Here is a 17,575-nt window from a genome sequence, read left to right on the forward strand (position 1 = left end):
GGTCCTCATGGGGGTCTGGTGGTCCTCATGAGTGTCTGGTGGTCCTCATGGGGGTCTGGTGGTCCTCGTGAGGGTCTGGTGGTCCTCGTGAGGGTCTGGTGGTGCTCATGAGGGTCTGGTGGTCCTCATGAGGGTCTGGTGGTCCTCGTGAGGGTCTGGTGGTCCTCATGAGGGTCTGGTGGTCCTCGTGAGGGTCTGGTGGTCCTCGTGAGGGTCTGGTGGTCCTCATGAGGGTATGGGGGTCCTCATGGGGGTCTGGTGGTCCTCATGGGGGTCTGGTGGTCCTCATGAGGGTCTGGTGGTCCTCGTGGGGGTCTGGTGGTCCTCATGAGGGTCTGGTGGTCCTCATGGGGGTCTGGTGGTCCTCATAGGGGTCTGGTGGGATTCTGTCTGTGAGGTGGTCTACCTCGTTCCTGCTCCCCCCTCAAGGGGCTCTTCCTGCCACGCCCCCTCCTCCTCCACTAGCCCCTCCCCCTCCTCCTCTAGGCCCTCCTCCTTCTCGTGTTCTTCATCGGTTTCACAGTCATCAGGATATTTGATTGTTTACATCAGAATTAAATATAAATATAAAGTTTGCACATAATTGAGAACTTTACCTCTCAAAGGTCCAACAGAACCCTTTAGGCCCAACAGAACCCTTCAGGCCCAACATAACCCTTCAGGCCCAACAGAACCCTTCAGGCCCAACGAGCTCCGGCTAACTGGTCCAGCGTTGTTGTCTCTCTCTCTTTCTTCTTTCTTTCATATCCTCCCCTCTTCCTCTTCTTTTTACGGCCCCTCTAATGTCTTATTTATGGCGCTCTTCCTCTGCTCCGGTGTGGCCTCATTACACTGCGGCGCCGCTCTGGATCCAGATCATTATGAGCTTCATTGTTTTAATAAGAGTCTCGGTCAGCCCAGCTCCGTGGCTCCGTCTTCAACCGGGGTGGGGGGGGGGGGGCGGAGTCAGACGCACTGCAGGTAAATATGTACAGGACCATCGCTCCCCGCCCAACGTCTCGTAAAATTATGAAATTATGAAATTATTATATCATGAAATTATTATATTATGAAGTTATTATATTATTATATTATTATATTATTACATTATTATATTATACAATTATTATATTATTATATTATTATATTATTATATTATTATAAAATTACATTATTATATTATTACATTATGATATTATGATATTATTACATTATTATATTATTACATAATTACATTATTATATTATTATATTATTACATTATTACATTATTATATTATTACATAATTACATTATTACATTATTATATTATTATATTATTACATTATTATATTATTACATAATTACATTATTATATTATTATATTATTAAATTTTGTGAATCTATAAGCCGTAAATAATCCTGTCTGTGATGCTATGACGTGCAGATGTAATTAAATCCACATGAAGGTGAGCCTTCAGCTACAGGTGAGTCCCAGTGTGAGTTATCCTTTATGAATATTGGACATGTTTTGTCTCTTTAAAGGTATTAATGAGGTCTCATGATGACATCATCAGACTTCATCTCTCCTGATTATGTCCTTAATGTCATTTACATCCCGCCGAGTGCTTCTGCTAATTATTGTATTGAATATTAACCCAATTTTAGTTTAATTTAGTTTATTTTTGACCTAAAACAGTCAAATCTTAAATGACGTTATTTTGAAATATTACCCCAAAATTCTATCATTCTAGAAAGCAAACTGATCGACAGGTAGAGGACGCACATCGAGACCTTTTATAGTTCATGAATCTGCACCGGTGACTAAATCCTCCACAGTAAGGTGAGCCTTCAGCTACAGGTGAGGCCCAGTGTGAGGTATCCTTTATGAATATTGGTCATGCTTTTATAGTGTCATATAGTATTATAGTATTGTGACATCATCATCAGACTTCATTATGTCATCAGACTTCATTATGGCATCATCATCAGACTTAATTATGACATCATCATCAGACTTCATTATGACATCATCATCAGACTTCATTATGACATCATCAGACTTCATTACGACATCATCAGACGTCATGATGACATCATCATCAGACTTCATAATGCCATCATCAGATTTCATTATGACATCATCAAAAGGATTTAATTATGACATCATCAGACTTCATTACGACATCATCAGACTTCATTATGACATCATCAGACTTCATCTCTCATAATTATGTCCTAAATGTCGTTTAAATCCCCCCGAGTGCTTCTGCTACTTCATGCATTTAATATGAACCCAGTTTCTATTTTTATTTAGTTTATTTTTTACTAAAACAGTCAAATTAAGTGACTTTATTTTGAAATATCACCCAAAAAATTCCATAATCCTAGAGAGCAGATCCTCCGGTGGTTTCACCTCCACGTCGCCACATGAATAAAAGATTCTCGTGGTTTGTGGGAGGATGTGTAGATTTGATTTAGCCGAGGTGTGTGTGTGTGTGTGTGTGGGGGGGGGGGGGCAATGTGCAGCCATCTGCAATGCAAACACACGGTTGCGTTCCCAAACAGCCGCGGGACGTCCCCGCGGTGAGGAGGAGCGCCGCGTTAAGCTAACGCACGTCCAGGCGGCGCGGCAGGTCGCGACCTTTGAGCCGTGACCTTTGGCGTCGTGACCTTTGTGGCTCCCCGCGGAAAGACGCAGCGCCGGCCGTTGTCCGTCACGGTCTTAATTGTGTACGAAGCCTCCGTGAGTTCTGAGTCGTGTTTTTGTTTCTGGCGACCACGGCGGCCATCTTGGATCTCTGTGGCGGCCTCGGCGTCTTCGTTCTTCTCTCTTTCTGTTTTACTTCGTTAGCAAGCAAAACTATATTTAGTTTTTAATGAGTTGAGCTGATTTATTAAATTTATTTTCAAGCATCACTAAAGTAAAAACTTTTATATTTTCGCCAAGACTTTTATTCCATCTTTCAAATTATATTAAAGTATTTGAACACTTCTTTTTTTTTTTTATTAAATTTAAAATGTTTTCCAGTTTTTATTCGTCTGTTAAAATGTTTCATTTACAGGTAAATTATCACTTACTTCCTTAATTTATTTGATCCGTCAATATAAAGATTTCTTGTTTTTATTGATTTTTAAATGTGCTGCACTTTGAGATACAGTTTGTATGAAATGTGCTAAATGAATAAAGATTATTATTTAAATATAGATATATATATATATTATAATATATATATACCTATATATGATTGTGTATATATATAATAGATACAGTATATAAACATATATATATATATATATATCATTATATATAAAATATATATAATTAAATAGAGCTGTGTTTCTAGAGGAGGTGTTCTTAGAGGAGGTGTTCCTAGAGGAGGTGTTCCTAGAGGAGGTGTTTCTAGAGGAGGTGTTCTTAGAGGAGTTGTTTCTAGAGGAGGTGTTCCTAGAGGAGGTGTTCCTAGCGGAGGTGTTTCTAGAAGAGGTGTTTCTAGAGGAGGTGTTCTTAGAGGAGTTGTTTCTAGAGGAGGTGTTCCTAGAGGAGGTGTTCCTAGTGGAGGTGTTTCTAGAGGAGGTGTTTCTAGAGGAGGTGTTCTTAGAGGAGTTGTTTCTAGAGGAGGTGTTCCTAGAGGAGGTGTTTCTAGAGGAGGTGTTCTTAGAGGAGGTGTTTCTAGAGGAGGTGTTCCTAGAGGAGGTGTTTCTAGAGGAGGTGTTCCTAGAGGAGGTGTTCTTAGAGGAGGTGTTTCTAGAGGAGGTGTTCCTAGAGGAGGTGTTTCTAGAGGAGGTGTTTCTAGAGGAGGTGTTCCTAGAGGAGGTGTTTCTAGAGGAGGTGTTCCTAGAGGAGGTGTTTCTAGAGGAGGTGTTCCTAGAGGAGGTGTTCTTAGAGGAGGTGTTCTTAGAGGAGTTGTTTCTAGAGGAGGTGTTCCTAGAGGAGTTGTTTCTAGAAGAGGTGTTTCTAGAGGAGGTGTTCTTAGAGGAGTTGTTTCTAGAGGAGGTGTTCCTAGAGGAGGTGTTCCTAGTGGAGGTGTTTCTAGAGGAGGTGTTTCTAGAGGAGGTGTTCTTAGAGGAGTTGTTTCTAGAGGAGGTGTTCCTAGAGGAGGTGTTCTTAGAGGAGGTGTTCTTAGAGGAGGTGTTCCTAGAGGAGGTGTTTCTAGAGGAGGTGTTCATAGAGGAGTTGTTTCTAGAGGAGGTGTTCCTAGAGGAGGTGTTTCTAGAGGAGGTGTTCTTAGAGGAGGTGTTTCTAGAGGAGGTGTTCCTAGAGGAGGTGTTTCTAGAGGAGGTGTTTCTAGAGGAGGTGTTCCTAGAGGAGGTGTTCCTAGAGGAGGTGTTCTAGAGGAGGTGTTTCTAGAGGAGGTGTTTCTAGAGGAGGTGTTCCTAGAGGAGGTGTTTCTAGAGGAGGTGTTCCTAGAGGAGGTGTTTCTAGAGGAGGTGTTTCTAGAGGAGGTGTTCCTAGAGGAGGTGTTTCTAGAGGAGGTGTTCTTAGAGGAGGTGTTCCTAGAGGAGGTGTTCCTAGAGGAGGTGTTTCTAGAGGAGGTGTTTCAAGAGGAGGTGTTTCCGGTCCTCCCTCCAGGCGTGACTCCTCTCTCCTCGCTGCTCCTCCAGATGTTGGAGGGTCGCTCCATGAGGAGGTGCCCAGCTGTCCGATGTGTTTTTATATGATTAATCTACATGTCCCGACTCCTCCGGGGGGAGCCGTGTTTATTGGGAAGCACTCGATCTCTGCCTCCACTTCCTGCCTCTAATGGCTTCCAGGTGAGCCCCCCCCCCCACCCCCGTATTGATTGGTCGATGCTCTCCAGGTGGGAGGAGTAAAGTTCTCGTGTGTTTTGGGCGTTACACGGAAACACGAGTGAGTTATTTGGCCTCGGCGTGCTGGAAACGGGACGCCGTTAAAGAGAGGCCCCCGAAGGCTGGGGGGGGGGGGGGGGGCAGGGGGGAGGGACATTTGGTTTTCATTATTATATTTCTAGTATTCGATGTAAAAACAATAAACGTAACAACAGCATCCAGGGATTACGTCACGGGGCCGAGGCGCCAACACTAACATCCTGGAGACCTCGGAGGAGGGGAGCAGGTGTGAAGTGTTCTCCTCCCCGGGAGGTGTGAGGAGGAGGAGGAGGAGGAGGAGGAGGAGACGTCCATACTCATGCTCATACTGAACATTGTTCATGGGAACTGATCTGTACACACCTCAGTATTTATTAGGCCTGTGTGTGTGCGTGTGTCTGTTTGTCTGTGTGTGTCTGTGGTCTGTGTGTGTGTGTGTGTCTGTGTGTCTGTGTGTGTGTGTGTGTGTGTGTGTGTGTCTGTGTGTGTCTGTGTGTGTCTGTGTGTGTGTGTGTGTGTGTGTGTGTGTGTCTGTGTGTCTGTGTCTGTGTGTCTGTGTGTGTGTGTGTGTGTGTGTCTGTGTGTCTGTGTGTGTGTGTCTGTGTCTGTGTGTGTGTGTTGTGTGTTGTGTGTGTGTGTGTGTGTGTGTGTGTGTGTGTGTGTGTGTGTGTGTGTGTGTGTGTGTGTGTGTCTGTGTGTGTGTGTGTGTTGTGTGTTGTGTGTGTGTGTGTGTGTGTGTGTGTGTGTCTGTGGTCTCTGTGTGTGTGTGTGTGTGTATGTGTGTGTGTGGCCCGTTATGCATAATAAATGAGCTGGATTTAAATTACTTGTGGTACCACCATGGTGTCGGGTCACACACACACACACACACAGGTGCATTTGTCAGGGACTATTTTCAGCGGCGGATTAATCCACAGTTGGTCGTGACCACCTGGAGCCGCTCTGCCTTGACCCACAGCCCCCCCCCCCCCAGGCACCGGGCCCTCAGTCTGGGCTTGCAGGCGTATCACGATGACATCATCAGATCACAGGAAACAGTCTAATGCTTTGAGAGTGCAGGCGTACGGGGAGCAGCGGTGACATCATCGCTCGGCCTAAAACAAACACACCTGCGCCCCCCCCCCCCCCCCACACCCGTGGATTAGGAAATCCTTCAACGGTTACCAGAAACCAAAACACAAGAGAGACTTATTTTGGACCTCCTCCCCTCCCGTAGCTTCATGAACATGAAACATGTTAATAATAATAATAATAATAATAATAATATTATCAATTATTATTATTAATAAAAAATAATATTAATAATAAATGTTATTATTATTATTATTAATAATGTTAATAATAATAATTATTATTATTTATAAAGCACTTTTCATTCAAAAATAATCATATATGTTATATCTTTTTTTATTCTGACTATTGTTCGACTTCATAAAGACGTTTTTATGACGTGTTTTTAGTTTTACGACTACCTTCAATACTTTGACGTTTTAATTAAATACTTTACGACAGGATTTTTATGACTATAAAATAAATATTATTACGAATGTTTTATGACATTTTCATGACTTTATAAATGCTATATTATTTCTTTTAAGACGTTTATATTACATAAGCAAAAACATTGTATTACTTCTTTGTGATTTACTTTTTATGTTATGCACTAAAATGACAAGTTATGACTTTTAAATTATATTTTATGAACATTTGTATGATATTGATTCATGATTTGTGTGACATATTATACAAAAACGTTTAGGATGACAAATATATGAACTATTCTGACTTCTACTTTGAGTTTTTACGACTACATACCAGAATGTATTCTTCTAATTTAATACTATGGAATGACGTAAGAAAGTATAATTTTTTATGAATGAATATGACTGAATTATGACTTAATATCACAAACTATGTTGTGATATTTGTGTAATACACTATAATTTTCTTGGAAGTATATCATAAAATAAATTAATATTATGTCACAATTTAGTATGTCGAAGGATGCTCAGCTCTTCTTCTCTCTGTATATAAGAGTAGAAGGATGCTCAGCTCTTCTTCTCTCTGTATATAAGAGTAGGACTCAGGAGTCAGAGGCGTTGCTCTCTAACGAGTGTTTTTAAGAAGCTCCACAGCTCGTCAAGGTGGTGCTGACGGTGGAGTGGAAGTTAATGGAGGGGTGACGGAGCCTCAGCAGCCCCCCCCCCGATACCGGCCGCTCTGGTCCTCCTCGATGATGGAAACCAGACTTCCTGCTCAGAACCACCGGCCTGATGAAGACCTGCTGACCTCCTGACCTTGAAGAGCTCTCGTCACATCACAGTGTGTGTGTGTGTGTGTGTGTGTGTGTGTGTGTGTGTGTGTGTGTGTGTGTGTGTGTGTGTGTGTGTGTGTGTGTGTGTGTGTGTGTGTGTGTGTGTGGGTGTGTGTCACTCACCAGTCACGACCTTGGATGAACTTCCTCTCCCTTTGTGGGCGTTTCCATGCAGAACATTTGACCCCAAATAGCATCAAAATAAAAAACCTTGTTTATAATAATTAATATGTTTAATAGATAATAATAATAACAACAACAATAATAATAACAATAATAATAATCATAATATGACTGTGAGGGTAATAAAACACGAGATTCTTAAATAGATGTAATAATTAATATTCAACGTGTTTCCATCTACCGGCAGAAACTTTCAGGTCAAATATGTGACTAACATTAAAGAACAAGGACGTTTAACCTCCCCCCCCCCCCCCCCCCCACACACACACACACACAGATGATGATGTGTGTGTGTGTTTGGACACACACTTTTTTTTTCTTTTTCTCTGTTCAGCGTCAGAAACGTTCACAGTTTAATCATAACTCAGCGTCGTCTCTAAACTCCCGACTGTCAACGCGAGTCCTGAACCCTCCTGGACCCCGTCCCCCCACACAGACCTCCACGTGGTCCTCCTTACGACCTCCACGTGGTCCTCCTTACGACCTCCACGTGGTCCTCCTTAAGACCTCCACGTGGTCCTCCTTACGACCTCCACGTGGTCCTCCTTACGACCTCCACGTGGTCCTCCTTACGACCTCCACGTGGTCCTCTTTAAGACCTCCACGTGGTCCTCCTTATGACCTCCACGTGGTCCTCCTTAAGACCTCCACGTGGTCCTCTTTAAGACCTCCACGTGGTCCTCCTTAAGACCTCCACGTGGTCCTCCTTAAGACCTCCACGTGGTCCTCCTTATGACCTCCACGTGGTCCTCTTTAAGACCTCCACGTGGTCCTCTTTAAGACCTCCACGTGGTCCTCCTTAAGACCTCCACGTGGTCCTCCTTACGACCTCCACGTGGTCCTCCTTAAGACCTCCACGTGGTCCTCCTTACGACCTCCACGTGGTCCTCCTTAAGACCTCCACGTGGTCCTCCTTAAGACCTCCACGTGGTCCTCCTTAAGACCTCCACGTGGTCCTCCTTATGACCTCCACGTGGTCCTCTTTAAGACCTCCACGTGGTCCTCCTTAAGACCTCCACGTGGTCCTCTTTAAGACCTCCACGTGGTCCTCCTTAAGACCTCCACGTGGTCCTCCTTAAGACCTCCACGTGGTCCTCCTTAAGACCTCCACGTGGTCCTCTTTAAGACCTCCACGTGGTCCTCCTTATGACCTCCACGTGGTCCTCCTTAAGACCTCCACGTGGTCCTCTTTAAGACCTCCACGTGGTCCTCCTTAAGACCTCCACGTGGTCCTCCTTATGACCTCCACGTGGTCCTCTTTAAGACCTCCACGTGGTCCTCCTTAAGACCTCCACGTGGTCCTCCTTATGACCTCCACGTGGTCCTCCTTAAGACCTCCACGTGGTCCTCCTTACGACCTCCACGTGGTCCTCCTTACGACCTCCACGTGGTCCTCCTTAAGACCTCCACGTGGTCCTCCTTAAGACCTCCACGTGGTCCTCCTTACGACCTCCACGTGGTCCTCCTTAAGACCTCCACGTGGTCCTCTTTAAGACCTCTACGTGGTCCTCCTTATGACCTCCATGTGGTCCTCCTTAAGACCTCCACGTGGTCCTCCTTAAGACCTCCACGTGGTCCTCTTTAAGACCTCTACGTGGTCCTCCTTATGACCTCCATGTGGTCCTCCTTAAGACCTCCACGTGGTCCTCCTTAAGACCTCCACGTGGTCCTCTTTAAGACCTCCACGTGGTCCTCCTTAAGACCTCCACGTGGTCCTCCTTAAGACCTCCACGTGGTCCTCCTTAAGACCTCCACGTGGTCCTCCTTAAGACCTCCACGTGGTCCTCCTTAAGACCTCCACGTGGTCCTCCTTATGACCTCCACGTGGTCCTCCTTAAGACCTCCATGTGGTCCTCCTTAAGACCTCCACGTGGTCCTCCTTATGACCTCCACGTGGTCCTCCTTAAGACCTCCACGTGGTCCTCCTTATGACCTCCACGTGGTCCTCCTTAAGACCTCCACGTGGTCCTCCTTAAGACCTCCACGTGGTCCTCCTTATGACCTCCATGTGGTCCTCCTTAAGACCTCCACGTGGTCCTCCTTAAGACCTCCACGTGGTCCTCTTTAAGACCTCCACGTGGTCCTCCTTACGACCCGCTGATGGGTCCACCTGCTGGGCGGCAGGTCCGTCTGTCAGTCAGGAGGTTGGTGGTTCAATCCCCACCCTAGTTGATGTGTACATGAGCAAGGCACTTAACCCTGAGCTGCTCCCTGTCGCTGTGTCTACGCTGTGTGAATGTGACATGATTGAAAATCTCTTTGGATAAAAGCGTCAGCTAAATGATGTGTGATGTCATGTTTTTGTGTTTTTATTATGAATAAAAAACGCCTTATTATTATTATCATTATTATTATTATTATTATAAATATTATTATCATTATTATTATAATGATGATCATTATTATCATTATAATTATTAGTAGTCGTAGTAGTATCATTTCTATTATCATTATTATTATTATTATTATCATTTAAATTATTATTATTGTTATTTTTATTATTATTATTATTATTATCATTTAAATTATTATTATTGTTAATATTATTATAAAGTTCATATTCTTCACCTGAAGCCTTTCCCACTAATAATAATAATATTCTGGTTTCATGAATTTACACCGAGCTTCATAACCAATAAAAAAGGATTTAAATGCAATTAACGTAAAAAAAGGTGCAAAATAAATATATAACGAAAAGAGTCGAGATCGATGGCTGAAGAGTTCATTTTTAGGGCTTCAACTTATATCTAAACTTAAACCTAATCTTAAACTTAAACCTAAACCTAAACCTAAACCTAAGCACACGTCAGACTCGCCCCCCGTGGACAAAGAGGCCGCCGGCTTCAAGCCAAATGTAATCTTTATTAGAATGTTTCTGTACAAAAAGCACTGATCACAGGAAGAGAGGAAGAAAAGAAAGACATGCATCTATTTACAGCGGCGCCGTGGGTCTACAGACATTCAGTAAACATTGTGCTTTGATATACTTTGATGATATATTTCATATTTCACAAAGACGCAGTTCCTCCTGCCCGCTTTCACATTGAAGTCAAAACACCCAGAAAACTGAAAAACCTTTGCAGTTTTTATAAAAACCTCGGGACGAAAAAAGAAAATATGTCGAGAAGAAAAACATTTTCCAACGGTGGGAAAATATATATAATTTAATACTGTTAATATTGTTTTTAAATTTTTTTTAAAGGTGGAGAGGAATGTCTTTGTGGAGACACCAGACAAGTTTAAATCTGATCTGAGGTCTGATTGAAGTTTTCTTTGTTCTTGTAAAGATGGTTTAAAACTCCTCGACTGTTTTTCCTTCTGTGAGTTTGACGTTTTGATCCTGGAGACTTTTATTGTATTTTTAACACAATTGTGAGACGTTTATTTTTTATATTTTTATACATAAATAAATCTAGAAATTCATTCGATTTGTTTGCATTATTTCTAAATGCATATCTCGGAATTGTAAGATTGTTTCTTTTTGTATCACGCCTCAAAATTATGAGATTTGTGTATTTTGATATCCAGATCTTGTCAATGAAAAAGTATTGCGTAACGTCGTGTTGCAGTACCTCCCTGTGAGATGTGGGGGGCGCCGTTCGACACGGAAGCTTTCCGTTAAAGAAGCGGCTGTTTGGGAGGCTAACCGCTAACTTAGCATTTTCCGTTAAAGGCGCGGCTGTTCGGAGGCTAACCGCTAACATAGCATTTCTTCTGCAAACTTGATAGTGTTTTTTCGTGGGGAAAACCTGAAGGGTAAACGTCTGGTGCCAAAAAATAAAATTTAGAAAAAGTTCTCGCTGTTTGTCTGAAAAAAAAAAACTGACTTGTTGTACGTTGTTTTCCTCCAGCTTTCACCGAACTCAGTTGCATAAGTAAACGATCCGGATTGTGCAGCGACGACGACGACAACGTTTCCTTGAGATCAGGGACCCAAAACTTTTGTTTTTCGGAGTGGTTTTTTTTCTGTTGTTCTCAATCGAAAAAAATATAAGAAAAGAAAACACAAAGACGAGGATCGACATCTAATATTAAAAGATGAATAAAATATCGTCTTCTGAACACGGAGAACCGAGGCATGCGCTCGGAACCCGAACAAAGAGAGGAGTACCATGACGCTAGAAGCTTCTGAAATATAAAAATTTCACATGACAAGGATTTTTTTGCCGTTTCCCAACGGTGGGAAAAACACACGGTGCATATCGTTCTTCTTCTTCTCTTTTTTTTGTTACTTTTAGCTCTTTTTTTCTCCTTCTCTTTTTTGCTAAGATGCATTGCTCTTATTATTAAGTGCCCCAACAAAAAAACAAAAAAATAGTGCATTAAGAAATAACCATGATTATACATTTCACAATAATACACAAAGGACGAGAAGAACCCGGGAAACACAAACAATGCTGTTTACAAAAAGTTAAATATCATTTTCGTAAAAGCAATTTTTTTTGTACAAAAGTGATGAAAGCGTTCATTTTTTTGTTTGTGTTTTTTTGTTTTTTCTTACGTCCTGCTTTCAAAAACAGGGCGAGACCACGCCAGGACGTTGTTGTTGTTTTGTTTAGTTTTTACAAAAAGGGGTTATTAATTATTAATTCCTCTCACTTGTTCACTCTTTTTACAATATCTAAAAGGTATTAAGACATCAAATGTGTTTACATATATATATATTTGAGACTATCATTCAGGTCTAAAATCACCGACAAAAAAAAAAAACATTTAAAAAAAGAGCTCAACCAAAACAAACGTTTTATAAATACATATGAAATAAGAACATTCAGAAGAATTAACAATAAAACCTGGAACCTAAATGTGATTAAAAGCTGCTGATGGTTAAACTCTACCACTCGACACGCGGATCAGGACCAGCGGGTTAGACGAGACGTAAAACAAAGAAATAAGAATAAAATAAGACAACAACATGTTCTCGTCATGACAACAACATGTTCTCGTCATGACAACAACATGTTCCGTCTCTGCAGGAAGTTTGTTATTGTTTCCAGAGTGAAGAAACGTTACTGCATCCCCTCTTTTTGAGAATATGAGACAAACATTGATAAAAGCTATGAAGCAGAAAGGAAGACGCTCGGGGACGGGGTCTGGGTCTTTAAGGGCTCTGGTCCTGTGTGGGGGGTCAGGGGGGTCAGGGGGTCAGGAGGGGTCACTGGGAAGACTTCTGATTGAAAACCAACCGTCTGACGGTTACTGGTTCCTGGACTCCTGGACTCGGTTCTGGACTCGGTTCTGGACTCGGTTCTAGGTCCAGCGGGAGCTTCTGGGCTTCTGGTGCGGCTAGAACCAATCGGAGGTTCTGGAGAACGTTTTCATTTGTTTAAATGCAACAAAGTAACATTTACAGTTATTGATATTTATTGTTGTTATTAAATGTTACTTTGTTGTTGTTATTAAATGTTACTTTGTCGTTGTTATTAAACGTTACTTTGTCGTTGTTATTAAATGTTAATTTGTTGTTGTTATTAAATGTTATTTATTGTTATTATTAAATGTACTTTGTTGCATTTACTGAAGCTGGGCTCTGTATCCCTTAAAGTATTTCTATTAAATAAAATATTTAAGGACAGCTGCTTTGCATTTTTTAGCCCATTTACTTCAACAACCAGATACTCTTTGGTTTAATAACAATAAATAATATTTTCTCTTGTTTCTTTGTTTATTTTTGAATGACGATGTTTTAAAAAAAGATGCAAAATGACAAATCTGAACTTGAATAAATACAATTAATTATTTCATAATCAATTTGGAATAAATTAATCAAAATGTAGGTAGAATTTTTTTATGTGAATATTTGTATTATGTTGGGCTCATTGCCAGTGTGCTTTTAGGAATTAATTTGAATGTTGTCTGCACATTTAAATGTTTATTTGTTTCAGGCCCTTTGTTTATCTGGTGTAATCTGAAGATGGGTTTATGTGTATATTGGTTTGTTTGGATATGTTTCAATAATCTGAGTTTTTTTCCTAAAACAAATTTTAAAAAAAATTCTTTTATTGAATTAATTTTGTTTAAATCAAAGCTCCATTATTATTATTATTATCATTATTATTATTATTATTTTGATTTAAGAAAAAATAGATTTTGAAGAGTCAATAAATAAATAATGCAGTAATAGATTACTGTGATAGATTACGCAACACATTCTTTACTTCAATAAAACCAGGATTGACTTGTCAGCCAATGAGATCCAAGCTTTTCTTTTCTCAATGACGTCGCCACGGTGAACACCAGTTCAGACCAGTTCAGACTGACCCCAGACCAGTTCAGACTGACCCCAGACCAGTGCTGTGTCTGCGCAGACTTCTGAAGTCGAAGCACAACTAAAACTCACGCCACATCGTAACGTCCTCCCCACAGTTTGCCTCTCCGACCTTTGACCTCTGGCCTTGGCCCGTCCTTGAAGTTCCTCGTCGGTGAATTAATCGACGAAGAGTCAAAGTTCTTCTTCTGCTGCAGTGATGGATTCTGGGTCGGTCGATGGGGGACGATGGGAAGTGGTGGTTTTTTTGGTGGCTTTTCAGGTGGACGTGGCCATCAGTGGTGGGGGGGGCGGGGCCATCAGTGGTATGTGGGCAGGGGGGCGGGGTTTGGGGATGTCTGTGGGCATCCTGCTGAGAACCCTCCTCACATCGGGGGGACGATGAGACCTGCCATAGCTGAGACACGAGCAGACAGTCAGTCACAAAGATTCCTGTTAGTTATCATAGTATATATTATATTATATAAATTATATATGATATATTATATATATTATTATGTATTATATATATTATATATATTATATATATTATATATATTATATATAGTATATATTATAAATATTATATATATTATATTACATATTATATATTATAATATATTATATATTATATTACATATATTATATATTATATATATTACATATATATTATATTATATATATTATATATATTATATTACATATAGTATATATTAGATATTATTATATATATATACAGGAGTGTCTCAGAAAATTAGAATATTGTGATGAAGTTCTTTATTTTCTGTAATGCAATTAAAAAAACAAAAATGTCATGCATTCTGGATTCATTACAAATCAACTGAAATATTGCAAGCCTTTTATTCTTTTAATATTGCTGATTATGGCTTACAGCTTAAGAAAACTCAAATATCCTATCTCTAAATATTAGAATATCATGAAAAAGTATACTAGTAGGGTATTAAACAAATCACTTGAATTGTCTAATTAACTCGAAACACCTGCAAGGGTTTCCTGAGCCTTGACAAACACTCAGCTGTTATAAATCTTTTTTTTTACTTGGTCTGAGGAAATATTAAAATTTTATGAGATAGGATTTTAGAGTTTTCTTAAGCTGTAAGCCATAATCAGCAATATTAAAAGAATAAAAGGCTTGCAATATTTCAGTTGATTTGTAATGAATCCAGAATGCATGACATTTTTGTTTTTTTAATTGCATTACAGAAAATAAAGAACTTTATCACAATATTCTAATTTTCTGAGACAGTCCTGTATATTATATTAGATATATATATTATATTACATATATATTATATATATTATATTACATGTATTATATCTTATATATGAGCAGAACAGTTTCCTCAAACGACTTGATGAAACTCGTCCGTGTGTTTGAGTCCAGATGGATTGAACCCAAAGCGTTAAATAAAGATCAGGCTGAACTATCGGTAGTTTGGTTCTTTCCCGACTCAAAGGAACATTTAAAAACGACACAAATTTATTGAAAATAAGAAAATAAAGTTCTTAAAACGTCACAAAAAGTACGAAAAGTTACAAATAAACCAGGATTTTGTATTTTTAGTGATAACACAAAACATATAAAGTGTCTTGTGTGTTTAATTTAACTCCATTATGTCCGTTTTCAACCAAATGGTATGTTTAAAAGAAAAAAGATTTGTTCGTCACTAAAAAATGTAATAATTTTATTTTGTCCCCAGAAGTTATGGATCAACTTTAACCTCAGAGCGTGAAACTATCAGAGAGTTATTATCGTCACGGTGACGTCTGGCTGTGCGTCCAGGTGGGTGGGGGCGAGGGGGGGGGGTGCTGACAGGCGGGAGGGGGGGGGATGCTCACCCTGGAGGTTGCTGCCATTGGCGGTGGTGCAGGTGGGGGGCGGGGAGCTCTGTGGCCGCACGACGGGGGCGAAGGCGCTCTTCTGTTTGACTGCAGAAACCATATGGACAGGAGAGAATGAGTAAGGGCCTATGGGAGCAGAGGAGAGAGAGGAGGAGGTGAGGAGAAGGAGGAGGAGGAGGAGGGGAGTCCTACCCGGGAGGAGGTGACGGTGCAACGAGCAGGCAGACGGGACAGAGGAGGTGAGCGATCGGATGGAGGTGAATCATGCAGGAGGAGGTGGGAGGAGGTGGGAGGAGGAGGGGCCGACAGGTCCGGAGGAACAAACATGCCCCGAAACACAACACAGCGGCACATCCGGCAAAGTTGATCCATAACTTGAAGGACTTTTTAATTTTTATGAAAAAATAAAAACCAAACCTGAGCCGACGAGCTTCATCCAGGTGTGTGTGTGTGTGTGTGTGTGTGTGTGAGAGAGTGTGTGTGTGTGTGTGTGTGTTTGTGTGTGTGTTTCTGATGAACCCATCATTTGTGTCTTTTGTGGCTATAAAACTTTATTTTTGTTATTCTGATGAATTGGCTTATGACTAATTAAAGGGACAGTACAACACGTGAGGGGGGCGTTAGCCTAGCTTAGCATTAAAAACTGGAAGCAGGGGCAAAAATAATGAAAAATTAAAATGCTGAAGATATCGTAATATTGTGTAAAGTTCTGTGTTTGAGAAAAGTATTTATTTTGAGTAAATCAAAGTCTTTTGAGCAGAACGTTCCGGAGCCTTCAGCGTCACATGATCCTCATTCAGTTTGGAAAATACGAAACAAACGCACCTGAAGCTAATTCACCTGTTTTTTCCTGATTATTTAAAAGTTCCAGATGATAACGTCTCACCTCGGGTCCATTCAGTGTCTAGAGCTGTCAATCAAAATCACATGACCTTATTCACTTTTCTGGGGGAATTAGGTTTTTGGGGTATTTTGATTAAAATCTTGTTTGGGACCGACCCATTGGCTGATGAAGATCATGTGATATGATCAGAAGCCTCAGAGCAGCCTCTGTGTCGACTTGTAATTATTAAATGTAATTTTTTTTACTGTATCAAAGGTGAAAAAAACATGTTTTTTAAAATCATGCTAGCCGTTTCCCTCCGCTTCCAGTCACTATGCTAAGCTAGGCTAACACACAGACACCAGGCCTCCTCTGGATGGACCACAGAGAACGAGTCCAGGGCAGCATTTGAAGATGGAACCGTCAAATGAAACGGGGGGTGGAGGGGGAGGGGGTGTAAATGTGATGTATCGCCTCGTGCCAACAAGCTCTCAGCGCCTCCTGGAGCCGCCGCTTCCTCCTCCTCACATTCCCTCTCTGTTGGCTTCGTCTTGTTGTTGTTCTGTATTTGTTGTTTTGTTGTTTTGTTGTTTTATTGTAATGGATTCGGCCCAAAGCGAGACGCGAATGAACACATGAGGGAAGTGAGGAGCGTTAGTGGGGTTAGTCCGGATGGGGGGGGGGGGGGGGGGTGATGGACAGTCAGGACGAGGGATGGTGAACAATGCGTGGCGGTGTTCGGTCGACACACACACACACACACACACACGCGCGCTCAGACGGAAGCTGCGGCTCAGCCAGGCCCCCCTTTTGTTGTTGCTTTGATCGCCGGGGACGACAACACAACATCCACCTGGCGCGCTTTGAAGCGGACGCCAAGAAGCGGCGAGTCTCAACTTCACGTCTCCAGAAACACGCCTGAGCCACGAGGCCTCCAACGCCGGAGACGCTTCCCTTGTATTCACTTTGTTTACTCTGTGCACAACAACAACATGGAGGCCCTCCTCGACCAGCTGATCCTCGTTTCCGCCGCTCGCACTGAATAAAACGTTTCCTCTCGTTGGTAAACGGAGGAACAATAAACTGAAGCGGCTCGGCGAGCCAACGTCAACACGCGTGAGCCGCCGCGTGTTGACAGACCAACGCTTTAATAGCTTTCAGACTCACGTTCCCCCCTTCGCCGTTACGTCACACTTCACTTCGCCAAAACGCTTCAACAACGTCGTTGCTTTTTTTGTGGGGGGATTTTTTTCTCCTTTTTTGCATTTATACGCTTTGTTTTGGGGTTTAAAAAGAAAACATTTTGAAACTCCTCTTACACTTAAACTGACACTTCAACTCCTTTCAGTGAATCAACT

General features: G+C 41.5%; 1 protein-coding gene across 4 annotated transcripts in view; it reads right to left on the reverse strand.

Moving 5' to 3' along the window:
- Positions 1-10,126: 10,126 nt before the first annotated feature.
- LOC130209352 (transcription factor COE1-like) overlaps positions 10,127-17,575 on the reverse strand; it is a 124,730-nt gene continuing 117,281 nt past the window's right edge. For 2 of the 4 annotated variants that reach the window (XM_056438938.1, XM_056438936.1), the window contains one exon: positions 10,127-13,949. In XM_056438938.1, coding sequence (XP_056294913.1) covers positions 13,918-13,949 — 32 coding nt within the window. In that variant the 3' untranslated portion in view covers positions 10,127-13,917. Of the gene's footprint in view, positions 13,950-15,391; positions 15,521-17,575 lie in introns of all 4 variants that reach the window. The other 2 variants (XM_056438935.1, XM_056438934.1) reach the window with 2 other exon arrangements.

This window comes from Pseudoliparis swirei, chromosome 19, assembly GCF_029220125.1.
Source record: "Pseudoliparis swirei isolate HS2019 ecotype Mariana Trench chromosome 19, NWPU_hadal_v1, whole genome shotgun sequence".
Classification (NCBI taxonomy): Eukaryota; Metazoa; Chordata; class Actinopteri; order Perciformes; family Liparidae; genus Pseudoliparis; species Pseudoliparis swirei.